Source organism: Desmodus rotundus, chromosome 9, assembly GCF_022682495.2.
Source record: "Desmodus rotundus isolate HL8 chromosome 9, HLdesRot8A.1, whole genome shotgun sequence".
Lineage (NCBI taxonomy): Eukaryota > Metazoa > Chordata > Mammalia > Chiroptera > Phyllostomidae > Desmodus > Desmodus rotundus.
In genome coordinates, this window is record NC_071395.1 from 111,604,021 (window position 1) to 111,617,298 (window position 13,278).

The 13,278-nt window shown below is 61.3% G+C and overlaps 1 protein-coding gene and 1 long non-coding RNA gene across 2 annotated transcripts; both read right to left on the minus strand.

Moving 5' to 3' along the window:
- Positions 1 to 1,873: 1,873 nt before the first annotated feature.
- LOC123479035 (uncharacterized) lies at positions 1,874 to 6,287 on the minus strand. The gene is made up of 3 exons (XR_006654495.2): positions 6,211 to 6,287; positions 3,960 to 4,048; positions 1,874 to 2,045 (listed from the first exon to the last, which is right to left on the minus strand). It is a non-coding gene; the product is annotated as an uncharacterized lncRNA (long non-coding RNA).
- Positions 6,288 to 9,627: 3,340 nt separating this feature from the next.
- Positions 9,628 to 12,997, minus strand: SOCS3 (suppressor of cytokine signaling 3). The gene is made up of 2 exons (XM_024553918.4): positions 12,622 to 12,997; positions 9,628 to 12,038 (listed from the first exon to the last, which is right to left on the minus strand). The coding sequence occupies exon 2, from the start codon at positions 11,948 to 11,950 to the stop codon at positions 11,273 to 11,275; it is 678 nt and encodes a 225-aa protein (XP_024409686.1). The 5' UTR covers positions 11,951 to 12,038; positions 12,622 to 12,997; the 3' UTR covers positions 9,628 to 11,272.
- Between the last annotated feature and the right edge of the window lie 281 nt (positions 12,998 to 13,278).

Consider the following 13,278-nt stretch of genomic DNA (forward strand, 5'->3'; position numbering starts at 1 on the left):
CTGCGGGTAGGCTGGGGCAGGGCGGTCCCCTTCCTGTGGTTCAGGTAAGAACATCACCCGTGCCTTTTTGGCATCCTCCTGCTCTCTTCTCCTGGGCCCCAGAAGTCAGACCTGGGTACACAAAGAGCCTCTCAGGGCCAGGGGTTTGTCCAGGGGAGGGGCAGGGGAGGGGCTGCAGGCGAGGGGCAGAGTGGGCAGTGGGAAGGGGCTGCGGGCTCTGCCTGGGGCAGGGGCACCTGAGAACTTTCCCTTCGGCTCTCCAGGACCAGCTGAGGGCTTCCTCCCTCCTGCCTCCTCTCTGAGGTGGGGAGGACACAGCGATAAAAGATGCCACGACAAAGCCCCTTCACTTCCTACCCCAGTTCCCCCCAACCTGGATTCAACAGGTACATCTGTTGGAACCTAGGCTGCCACGTGCCAGCCTGGGGCATCTCCTGGACTGTTCCCTAGGTGACTTTGCCAAGAGCTGTGGCACTGGCCGGATTCCCCACTCCGGGCCCCACAGCTCCACCTCCCTCTCCCTCTCCTGCACATGGACTCCCAGAATAAGCTTCCCCGAGGACACCCTTTCTGTGAGGGGTCATCTGAGGTGGCTGAGACGGCGGCTCTTCCCCAGATTCTTGCAGGAAGCGTCCTTTGCCACTAAATGAGGCCCGTCTGAGGAGGACAAGGTCGTGCCGGCAGGCTGCAGACACAGGCTCCCTCCTGGGGGACATTGCCCCCAGCCCTGCGCTCTGCTCGGCCTTTGCTCGGTGGGGCTCCGTCCTTTGCTCAGGGTGACTTTAACAGAACATAAAGGGGCACTCCACTTGTCCCTCTGCCTGAGAGCCAAGAAGCACTCATTTCTCAGGCTCTTCCTGGAAGATGCGAAGGAGGAAAACAACTGTCCTTAAGCTGAGGTCCTGCAGGACTGCCCAGCAGGCCTGGGTTGAATGGTTCCCCCCAAACTCGCGTCTGTGTGGAACCTGTGCTGGGACCTCATTGGGAAACAAGGTCTTTGCAGATGTGATTAGTTAAGATGAGGTCATTGGTCTGGGCCCTAATCCAATGACGGGTGTCTTTACAAGAACAGGGAGACTCGGACACACACACAGGGAAGGCAACCCTGTGAGGCGGAGGCAGAGACCAGAGTGACGCATCTAGAGGCCAAGGACCGCCAAGGATTGCCGGCAGCCACGAAAAACTGGGAAAAGGTGAGAGAGGATCCCCCCTCCCCCGCAGCCAAGACTTCCGAGGGAGCAGGGCCCGCTTTGATTTCCCGCTTCTGGCCTGCAGAACCTCAGGAGGGTCCGCACCTGTTTGTCTCCGACCACCCCGTGTGGTGCTTTGTTATGGCACAGAGGACACACTCGCACGCCCCCCCCCCCCCAATGTCAAACAGAGGGCAGCGGAGGAAAACAAGAAGGAAATGCAGCAGGCACATCAAACCAAGACTTGGAAGAGACCAACGAGGAGACAGGAAGGAATGCTTCCTCAGCGTCTTCCTCTCGCCTGGGACAGGAAGCCGTGGCCCTAGTGGCTGAGTCTCGCCTGTTGCTGTTCACTGTCCTCCTAGCAGGAGTGCGTGGGGTGTGACGTCAGGCGAAGGGGAGGTGTTCCGGTCTTTCTGGTCCCAGGAAAGCCTTTCCAATAACAATGATCTTGGACATGGTCTTCTCTTGACCTCACAACGGCCCAGGAAGCAGGTTTGGTTGAGCTCCCCAAGTGTAGGTTGGGGACCAAGGCAAGGCCGTTAGGTGCCCTGCCAAGGCCGTTCATCAGCAGCACTGATCTGGGACACGCGCCCAGCTCTCCTGCCCTGCAGCCGGCCCTCCACCAGCCTGGGGCTCCTCGGTGGGGTCAGCAGATGCTGGCCACAGGCAAGGACGCCGAAGACTGACCTCCTGGCTCTGGATGCTTGATCTGTTCCTGGTTAGCTATGGGACCTTGGGCAAGTCACGTTACATCTCTGTTTCGCAGGCAACAGTAAGACCGAACTCACATGAGACCAATGTGAGTTTGCAGGTTTCTCATGCTCGGCCTGTGAGAAGCATGGCCGTAGAAGTCTGAAATAAATAAAAACAATCTGGCTGAGGTCTTTCTTCCTCTGCGAAGGGCTGCAGGGTAGCGACTCTGGCTTATTCTTACTCCACAGGCCAGGGGGAGACCAAGGCCAAGAGCATTCTCAAGCCGTTCTTGTCTGTTTCCCAGAGCCCTCGGAAGAGACCAGCGAGGAGGGCCCCGAGGCCAGCGGGCAGAGCTCCACCTGCCACCCGGGCAGGCTCACGCAGTTGCTTGAACGCTGCCTCTGAGGCCCAGAGCACCTTTCATCCTGGTCCAGGCCAGCTTTTTCCTCCCGGAGGAAAACCTGGACCCCTGCGGTCACCTCCACCCTGTGTCCTGGTCAGTCTTCCCCTCCCCCCTCCCCCCCAGAGCTGTGCTGCCCCCAGTGGTAACCTAGACTGGGGTGATTCACCGTCAGGCGTCCCCTCACGGAGAGATCATCGACCACACCCACCCGAGGGGTGGGACCGTCTGTCACATTCATGGAAGGAGCTCAGAATGTGCAAATAGCATGTGCGGGCAGCAACGTGTCCACCCCACGCACGGGCAGGACGTCCTCTGGTGTCTCTGGCCATGTCCCCATCTTTCTGTCGGCGGATGGCACCTCCACTGGGCATTGGCCCTTTTCATTGGCGCCTCCTCTCCAGGAGTCTTTCCTACCAGGCAGAGCCCAGTGCGGTGGCCCCATGGCCTTCTATGCTCTGCTCAGGTGGAGGGTCCTGCTCGCCCCAGCCAGGACAGCCAGCTCAGCCTCACGCTGCTGTGGGCACGAGGTCCCCTGCTACCGCTGGGCCCTTGGCTGACCTTCTCTTAGGCTGGACAGACCTGGAAGTGCGCCACCGGGAGGGCCCGACTGCTCTTCTGGGCTCCTCCCCTTCACCCCAGGGCTCTGGCCGAGCCTGCTCAGGGTCCCTGCTGAGCACTCAGCCAAACCCAACACAATGGCCTGAGGAGCCCCATGGGGGAGCCCCAAGGCGAGGGGCAGTGTTCCATGTCAATGACCGTCCCCACCTGCGATGGGCAACGCTTGCCGGACTCTGAGTGTCTTCTGGATGGCCCTCCTGCCTGGCCCTCTGGCGACTTTCACCAGGTGCCCAGCGACCCTGAAAAGCTGGAGGGAGCCAGGCTGCCTCCCCAACCGCCCCCCGCCCTGGCTCCCCTCCCGCCAGCGTCCTTTTCTAGAATTCTCTAATAGAAAGTCACAGAGAGGTCATTTCATCCATCCCCGGACTTCCAGAAAGGCTAGTTTAGAGCAACGCTGGGATTCTCCAAGGCTTCAGGCAGCAATTCCCTTACACACTGGGTTGGCCAGAGGTGTTGCTGGAATATCCCTGGGACTCTACATCCATCGGCACCACCAGCCCTGAACAACGGAGGCTCCCGCCACTGGCAGACCGGACGAGATGACCCCCGTGAGCTGGTCTGCATGGATGGAAGACCAGCCCCGACACTGACCCCCAGGGCTGAGCCAGTTTCTGATGAGAGGCAGGTGTGGACTCAGCCACCCCTTGGGGAGCCTTCACAGTAGCTGCTAAGTGGAGGTCCCGGAGGGTGGGGCCGCACCCACAGACACGAGCAGTAGTGGACAGGGCACTGGATTTGAGGTCTGAGGAGAAGCACTCCAGTTCCGCTCCTACCACTCGTGATCTGTGTCACTCGAGGCCAGGCCAAGGGCCGTCTCGCCTCGGTCTGCTCCCCAGGAGAGTGCAGCGCCGTCCACTTTATCTGCCTCCCTTACATCCGAGGCATGAAGGGAGGAGGTGATGACGTAACATATTAGGATGCGGTCGGAAAACAACAGAAGTGCTATTTATGCAAACATAAGGTGCTGAAAATAAAGGTGCCCGCTTGCTTCCCAAAGCAAAAAGTTGTAAATGATTTAAATCACATTTTAATGGCTTCGGAAACTCCATTACCTAAAGACATTTCTTCTTTGGTATCGCCACAAGTCAAGTGGTTGGGGTGGGGAGAGGCGTCTGCCCAGCACCCCCCATTCTGCTGCATTCTGTGAAAAACAAACAGAAGTGGAAGGTTCAGTGCCTGCTGCGAGTGGCTGTCAATAAATAATTGTTGAAGGAATGAATAAGAGTGAGTTTCTCCCTTCAGAGAGTTCCCAGCCCAGTTTGGAAGAAACCAGGGGCAGTAACACCAGGTGACCAAGTGGTAGTGAACAGCTTGTGGAATGTCTTGTGAGGGAAGAGAGGGTTCCGGAACTGTGGAAGTCCAGGAGAGCTTCAGGGAGGAGGCGGGAAAGGGAAAGGAGGGGGAAGGGCTGGCTGGGCAGGCAGGGTAACCCTGACATGACCAGGCTCACGGCTCATGGGTGAGCACAGAAGTGAGGCAGGTGATGAGCAGGGGAGGGGCCACCTGGAAGGAGGAAGCACGTCTCCCAGGGTGGGGTGCAGCGGGTGGGGAGGTGAGGAAAACCAGCATCGCACGTGGGTGAGGCCTCGAAGCACAACGGGGAAACCTCCCTGGAGGAAAGTGCCGAGGGGAGCCGGCGTGGGGACAAGCTGCGCACGCGATGTGACGAAAGCAGTATTTTTGGAAGATGAGCCTGGCGTGGATGTGCCGAATGGGGACATACTAAACTTCTTGAAGTTCCCCATAGACTTTTCCCTTTTCTGGGCCATTTCCCCGTGTCTGGTCATGAGAATGCCCGCTGTCCCGTGCCAGCCAAGAGAACACCTGCTGTTTTGCCTCAGCTGGAGAGAGTCACCTCTTCTGGGAAGCCACTGCAGGTCATTTCCCCCACCCCACCCCCACCCCCCGCTGTACCCTGTATACCACTTTATTTTTATACCCACTCCTTTTTAGGATACTTCTTGGTTTTCTTGTCTGGTTTCCCTTTCGGACTGTAAGCCTCCTGGAGCCCGGCGATCTGCAGCACAAGCCAGCCTCCAGGACAGGGTTCCTACGTGCTTGGGCATCGTCTGCGACACCGCTAAGGCGAGCGCCAGGTGCCGCTAATGCACCCTGAAGATTATATTCTAAACGGCGCCCCCCGTGGTTGTGCGATGTAGCGCCTCCCCCACCCCGAGGACCGGGTCCTCACAGTTGATGCCTTACCTTCGGTACCCTGTGCACTATAGATCCTCCTAAGTAACGTTTTCTGTATGAAAAGGAGATTGGAGATTTGGGGGAAGGGAGGGGAAAGAGAGGAAATACATTGTCTTGTGTAATGTAAATAACGAACTTGCATCCTGAGTTTGTGGGGGGCGGGCAGTTTACTTGTGAGTATAACCTTGTTTATGTACCTAGGTGTGTATGTATGTATTTAAAGTCTCGGTTCCCAGCCTCTTTCTGCAGCTGGGTCTGCGGGCCTCTATGAGTAACGTTTGTGCTGAAGTTCATGAGGACTGCACGAAGTTTGAGCCTTCAGAGCCCTGGCTTCCTTACAGATGGAGTTGGGGGGCGGGAGGTGCTCTGATTCTCCCTGCCACACAGCTTCCCAGGCCACCCCTGTTGCTTAAGGCCGTGCTGCAATCGGAGCGCCCAGGAGTGGGAAGTCCAGAGTTCTCCCTGCTTCTGGGAACAGCCCCCCGCCCCCGCCCCCTCCACAGGCAGGCCGCATGACAGCGCGTCAGGCGCACCGGAGGATTTCACAAATGCCTGGCCTGGGCCCAGCACCGCACAGCTGGGAGGGCTCCGCTCTGGGGTGGGGAGGGGCCCTGTCCTCGCCCCAGGCCCCGTCCTCCGGACAGGGAAGGGCTGCACTTGTCCATGCTTGCCGCAGCCCGGAGGTGACCTCGGGCCTTCCCTCCCAGCTGACTTCCCAGCTCAGCTTAGTCAGGGTTCAAGGAGGAAGAGAGGAGGACCCAGGCTTGTCTTCCCCGAAGGCAGCAGTGGTCTCGGAGTCACCTCCTAAACTGTTGAGTGTTGACATTCCCGGACCGTCCCCGGGCTTCTGATTCAGAAGAGCTGGAGTGGGGAGTCTAGCCTCAGTAATTTCACCTTCTCCCCCCGGGGCCGTGCCTTCAGGGGCCTCGCCGGGAGGGGGCCTGGGCAGAGTAAAAGCCTCACAGCCTAAAGAGCCCTGGGCTCTCATTCAGGACTTCCCGCTCTCTCTGCCCAGTTCCCCGGCCCTGGGAGAACCGCTTGTATTTCAGGCCTCAGTTTCTCCACCTCTGAAATGGATGTGTTCTGTCCCGAGGGGAGGGTGATTACCTGTCCTGATTTTCAGGTCTACACGGGGATGGGGCTGGACAAACTGGGACAGGCTGGTCATCCCACCTGCGGGTGGGTCAGCCTTGCCAGCGCGCGATATCCTGGAAATGTGAGTCAAAGCGCACCTTGCGGCACAAACAACAGTCCCCGTTTCTGTGTCTAGTTACTGTTACTATCGTGCCTGTCACTCCCACTCGGTCTCAAGAAAGCAGGGTGCTCAGGGCCTTGCCTTGTTCCACACTCCATCCCCGGACACGCAGGATGAGTGGATGGCGGACTGAAGGCAGGGGGCTGGGGGCTACGACAACAGGGTCACTGGATGGTGGGGGGTTGGGGATGGAGGGGAGTTGGGGCTGGGGGAGGGGAAGCATATGCTGGCCTGGAGGGGAAACTTGGCTCCCCTGGGCCGAGGAAACTTGATCCACTCGCGGCCGGGAACCAGTCCGTGCTTTCTGAGCAGCACCCCCCTCGGAAGGGTCAGGGACCCCCAGTGACAAAGGACTCCCTTCCCCCAGGAGCCCGGGCACGCCGGTCCACCCTCTCTGCTCCCTATCCCGCCCCCCACCCCAGGGAGGTGCGCCTGGCAGCCTCCCGGCCGAATTTCCTGGCACTGAGCTGAGAATAAACAGCCCTCTGCGCTCGTAATCCCGTCGCCATAGCGACCACGCTTTGCGGCAGCGCGGGGGGCGGGGCCTGGACGGGGGCGGGGCCTCTCCCGCGCGCAGGCTCCGCTGGGCGGCGGCGGCGGCGGCGGCGGGGCTGCTGGTGGTGGTGGTGGTGGTGCTGGTGGTGGTGGTAGTGGCGGCGGCGGCGCGGGCCTGGGAGGTGTCCCCTCCCCGGCTCGGCGTGGACACCCTTCGCCCATCTCCGCCAGGGCTGCCGCGATGTCCAGGAAGTGACTTCCTGGCGGAGGGCGGCCTTGGAGCGACGCGGCCGCCGAACGGGAGGGGGAGGGACGCGTCACGGGAAGGTGCGCCCGGGCCTCGACCCTTCCCACCCTCGGCCTTGGTCTTCCCGGTCCGCTCCGGTGCCCATTTCTCCCCGCCCCGCCTTGCAGGCTCTGTCTCCGCTTCGCCTCCCTGTGTGGCTGGCTGTTTCTCCCCGCCTCTCTCTGCCTGGTACCCCAGCGGCGCCCCCTCCCAAACACCCTCATTACTTAAGACTAATGCGGACATATTTTCCATCTCCAGCTCCCCTGTCTGGGGCCTCCCTGCCTCCCTCCCCCCGCAGCAGGAGTTCCCATTCCCGGCTCTAACTCATCAGGAGGCCTACACCAAAACAGCCCACTGGAGAGAGGACTGGGCCTCGTGGGGGTGGATTCTTCCAGCGCCAAAAGTAGCTTGGGCACAGGGCCTGGGAGTAGCCATCTTCCTACTTTCCGTGGGCCAGGGGACCCCAGCGGTGCTGTTACGGCCCTGCGGCATGGGTACATGCTGAAACCACAGGGAATTGTCCCCGTGCCCTGCAGGACGCTTCTCAGCAAATACAGGAACTAGGGGCACCCTGCCTTTGGCATCAGGACAGAGGGCTCCCCATTAAGTCCTTCGCAGGAGGGGTGTGTGCACCTGAAAGAACTGGGAGGCACAGAGAGTTGCTGCAGAAGGGTGGGAGGAGGAGGGAGACGTGAAGGAGCCCTGCTTAGCAGACACTCTTAAGGGATGGACTCCTGCTCTGCTGCGGCCACTAGCTCGCTCTGGGGGCTGAAGCAAGTTGCTTCCCTTCTCTGGGGCTCAGTTTCCTTGTGCGCAAAACCAGAGGGTTGGTCCAGGCTGTGGACTGAAAATGGAGAGAGACAGAGTAAGATAAGGGAAGAAGGCTGGAGTAGGTGCCAAGGAGAGAGAGTCAGGGGTCTTCCAGCCTCTGTGTTCAGCCAGGGGTCAGGGAGAGCTGCTTGCTTCCTCGGGGGCCAGAGAAGGCCACTCCCTTCTGTTAGGGTCCCATGGGCTCTGGGCACCCTGGCTAAGCAGCTGCCTTCTGGGCCAGGATGGAGACTTGCTGCGCTCCGCTCTGGGTTCCAGGTGCTTTGGGAGGCAGATGGTGTCTGACTGGCAGGCCCTAGGTCGGGGGACAATGTGCCAGAAGTTTCCAGGCTCTCTGGTCCTCCTGGGAGGCACCAGGCAGCCAGGCCCCACTGGGGCGGGGGGTGCTCTGGAAGGTGACCTTAACAGGGTCTGCGTTCCCAGAAGCAGAGGGGTGGTCTGTCTGCTGTGGTTCCTACACACTGTCTGCTCCGTCATCTGGTCTCATGCCTGGCCTGGCCCTGTCTTGTCCCTTCGGGTTACTTTCCTCAAAAGGTCGGGAAATGGGACAGAAAAACGACTGTTTATTTACTCCCTCAGTTGCCACTTGGACACTGATTCATGGAGCAGCTTCTCAGGGCCTGGCCTTTGCTTCAGGCAGTGGAGGCTGAGATGGGGGCTCAGCCCTGACGTGGCAGAAAACAGCAGTCTCTCCAGCTGTCAGGTCTGAGGGGTGGGAGGGGGACGAAGAACCCTAGTGCTGACACCCCAGACTACTGGCCATGGGGTGGTGCCAACCCCTTGGCTTTGCAGGGGGCAGCCACCTAAGGACAACGCTGGGCGCATACTTAGTGCTTAGGGAGGCAGAGTCCGTGGCTCTGGGAGCAAACGCTCCTGGGGTCAGTCCTGCCTTTGCCACCTCCACAAACGGTGTGTCCTCGGGCAGGGTGCTTAACCTTCCCAAACCCGAGCAGCCGTCCCTGCTGCTTTACAGATATTTAGAGCACTGTTCTAGGAATCGGAAGGGACCAGGCCGAGTCCCTGCTCCCCCGGAGGTAGCAAGGTGATGACATCTGCCTTGTGGGGTGGCTGGGAAGGTTCATCCAGGTGGTGGTCACCCTTGCCCGGGGGGTGAGAGTGACGAGCAAAACAGACGAATACATCGGTGCTCTGGATGGGAGGTCTGCACCCCACCACTGCTCAGACGGGGGGCTCCTAGGACTTGGGTGGAGAGGAGGAGGTGTGGGGAGGCAGTGTGCCACCTGCATGCAGGGTGAGTGTGGGGACTACCCTTCCCCCCACGTCCCATGAACCCAGCTACGCTGGGGTCACGGGTCATCACCGGGACCCTGTAGTCTGGGCTTTCTCGGAACGCCTCCTGCCAAGGAGCCGAGCACCTCTAATAGCTCGGAGCCTCTAAAAGCTTTGACCACAGCTCAGCTCACTGCCTGCAAGCCCTTTGAAGCGCTTCCTTCGAACTTGCTTTGCATATTCTGGTCAGATCTGAATCAGACTGGCAGGAATTACCCTCTCGGTACAGTCTAGGTGGCTGCCAGAGCTTGTAAGTGACGTGAAGCCAAGGCAGTGAGGGGCAGAGCTGCCGAGGGTGGCGCCTCCCTCCCTCCCCCTCCCTTGGGCGGCACAGCCCGCGTGGGCGCGGGGGAAAGAGAAAGCAAGGCAGAGAAGGGGCCGGGAAAGAGGCTCCAGCAAGGCTTTTCATTAAAAAATAGTGCTCTTTATTATAAATTACTGAAATGTTTCTTTTTGAATATAAATATAAATATGTGCAAAGTTTGACTTGGATTGGTATTTCGTTGAGTTCTTCAAGCATCTCCTAGCAGCCTTGAAGGCCTGGGTAGGGGGAGGGAAGAGGACTGGAGGTGGAATCTTTATAAAAGACAGAGCGATTGAGGCAGATTGTAAACATCATTAAAAAACAAAATAACAGAAAATAAAAACACCCCAACACACAGCTGCCCGGTCCGGACCAATACCTGACACAGAAAACTTTGTGTGTGTGTTTAGATACGCCCCCCAAAAAAGACAATTCCAGGTAATTCCGTCGCTGCTACATTCCTGTAAGTTTTCGCTGGTCAGTGCTATTGCAGAGCAGAGGCCTCCAGGGAGCAGGGGCACGGCCTCTCACTGACTCCCTGCATGTCCCCCACCCTGGGGAAGGAGGGAGCCCTGTGAAGGGCCTGGGGGACGTGGGGCCTGGTGGCTGTGCTCTGGCCAGTTCCGACTGGGCTGGCCTCCTCCCAGTGCTCAGTGGGAAGGCAGGGTCGTCCCTCTCTGCACCCACCTCCTACGGTGGGCGGCCAGCTGCCGGCCCTCTGGGAGCCCCTGGGCCTCTGCCTGGACTGGCTGAGTGTGTGGCTTCTCACGTGCCAGTCCCTATCCACGGGACAGGGAGCATTTAAGGCAAATCTCCCAGCCAGACACAGGAGGCAGAACGGAGAACCCTCCATCTTCTCTGGCTAGGGTCAGGGGTCAGAGGTCAGAGATGGCTCATCTCCTCCACTCCCCGCCCCCAGCCCCCAGGTACTGGGAGGTAGAGCAGGAGTGAGGGAAGAAGTGACCGGCCTGTCCATCCCCTTTCCAAATGTCACTTCCCCCTTAAAACGGGGGAAGGGTCCTGGGCTCTCAGGCACTCAACAGACTCTATAGGACCTGTGTTTCCTGGTGGCTGTCCCAAGGGGGAGGGAGCAGAATGGTCCCCTTCAGGTCACCCCTTGGCCTTCTCCCAGCACCAGGGGAGGTGCACGTGGCCACCCTCTTCACCTGGGCCGGGCACTGGGAGTGGCTATTTCCTCGGCCAACCTGCAGCCCCGTGGGCTCTGAAGCGCCCTCTCTCGTCCTCCCTTTCCCAGGCCTGAGACTTGCTCAGGGTGAAAGCCATGTTTAAAACCAAATCAAAGAGCAAACGCGTTCCGCTGGAGAGTTTGCAGATTCCCCGGCAGTTCTCACAAGTTCAGCACTCCCGCAGCGTCCCTGGTCTGGAGTTCACGGGAGTCGAGGAAGCAGAGAGGAGAGGAGAATCAACCCACGGCAGTCGCTGCCGTGGTCCCCGCGGGCCACCTGGCTCCTCCGGAGAGTCTGGAGTGGGGGAGGAGCGCTCAGGTGACACTCCCCTCCCCTTCAACACATTCCAAGTCCGCTCTGCCCCTTTCGGCAGAGGGCAGGGCCGGAGGGTGGGGCCTGTCCATCCCCAGGCTCCCCCAGAGCTGCTGCAGGACTCTCCTGGCTGGATTCTTGTGCTTGTGCCATGTGCCACGGAGGAGGGGAGACCCAGGCCTCGCCCCTCAACCCCTGCCCTTTGCTCTTTAAAGTGGAGCATCGTACTGGTCCAGGAACTCCCGAATGGGTCCAGGCAGCTGGGTGACTTTCTCGTAGGAGTCCAGGTGGCCGTTGACGGTCTTCCGACAGAGATGTTGGAGAGTGGCCACGTTGGAGGAGAGGGGCCTGCTCAACACCAGAGGGATCTTCTCGCCCCCCGAGTAGATGTAATAGGCCCTCCTGGGGGAGCTCCCCGGGAGCGGCTGTTCTGGCACATCGGAGCTGGGCGAGGAGGAGGGCTCAGACGGCGGCGCGGGGCAGGAGGGGGCGCCCGGGGGCGGCATGTAGTGATGCACCAGCTTGAGCACACAGTCGAAGCGGGGCACGGGCTGCGTGCTCCGGGGGTCGCTCTGCAGAGAGAAGCTGCCCCCCTCGCACTGGATGCGCAGGTTCTTGGTCCCCGACTGGGTCTTGACGCTGAGCGTGAAGAAGTGGCGCTGGTCCGAGCTGTCGCGGATGAGGAAGGTACCGGCGGGCTCGGCACTGAGCAGCAGGTTCGCCTCGCCGCCCGTCACGGCGCTCCAGTAGAAGCCGCTCTCCTGCAGCTTGCGCACTGCGTTCACCACCAGCTGGTACTCGCTCTTGGAACTGAAGGTCTTGAGGCGCAGGCTGGTGTCCAGGGGGCGGCTCATCCCGGCGGCGGGAAACTTGCTGTGGGTGACCATGGCGCACGGAGCCAGCGTGGATCTGCGCGGGGGCGGCTGCAGCTGCTCGGCGGCCTCCGCACAGCGGCCGCTACCGCATCACTGGGGGCTGTGGGGAAGAAGGTGCGCGCCGCGTGAGTGCCCGGAGCCCTCCAGCGCGCCCGGCCCGCCCCAGCTCCCCTGCCTCTGCCGAGCGGCGGGGACGCCCACTGCCCCGGAGGTCCTCGCCTGGGCCCTCGTTCCTACCTAGGCACCCCGCGGAACCCGTCCAGCCCTCGTCCCCACCGACGGGGGTGCCCCCGGCAGCCCCTTCCCCAGCGCGCACTGGCAGGGCGCCGAGTGGGAAACTCGGGCGCGGAAGTTGGGTCTCCAGGAGCATGGCCGGGGTGGGGGTCAGAGAAGAGCCCCCGGGACGCTCTGGGCGCCGCTCAGTCCGGTGGCTCAGGGCGGTGGGGACAGAGAAAGAAATCTGAGACACTGGGAGGGGGGTATGCGGGGGGGAGGGCAGGAGAAGCCTGAGGGCCCCAGCCCGGGTATTCCGGGAACCTGGGATTTCCGACTTCCATCCGCTCAGTCTCCTACCTCGTCCCCTCCCTGCCGGGAAAGACCCGGGAAAGGGAGGGGAAACCGAGAAAAGCTCCCGGGACTAGCGAGGGCCACCCCCTCCACACCACCGCGCCCCTTCTTCCTACCTGATCCCAAATTGAAGTCTCCGGCCTTGGGGCTGAGCCTCCTACGGTCCCCAAGGCGAGGCGGCGGCGCTACGGCCAGCGGTGGCCCGCGCTGCGCCCAGATGTTGGCGGCGGTGAAGTCCACAAAGGGGCCCTCGCGCGTGCGTCCCTCGGGCTTTGCCGGGGCGCCCGCCCTGCCCCCTGTGCACCCCCGGGTCGACCCCGCTGGGGAGAGGCGAGGGGCCGCGGGGCGAGCTGCGGCGGGAGGCGCGTGAGCCGGGGTCGCAGCGGTGGCGACAGCAGCGCAGAGAGTCCGACTCGGAGCCGCCGCGGAGGCCGCGCTCGCGGGTATATACGCGGCCGACGCGCCCCGCCCCCCCGATTCCTGGAACTGCGTGGCCGGCCTTCTTGTAATGTTTAGTCACTACTCGCAGCAATGAAAGGCTGCGAGCGAACGGCGAGGGAGGGGCCGCGGGCCGAGGGCGGGCCGCCGGCCGCGCCAGGGACCGGCAGAGACGCGCGCAGAGACAAAGCGCGACGCTAGCGGCCGGGACAGCCGGCGGGCGCGGCGCCAGCCTTGGCTGCGCGTTCCTGGCAGCGGCCCCTCCCCGCCGCGCGCTCCGCCCCCAACTTCTCATTCACACTTTCCCCCCTCCCTTCTAAGAAGGCTAGTTTCTG

What these genes read in the sequence shown, in the direction of transcription:
- SOCS3 (XM_024553918.4), bottom strand. Translation starts at nt 11,950, where the DNA reads ATGGTCACCCACAGCAAGTTTCCCGCCGCCGGGATGAGCCGCCCCCTG.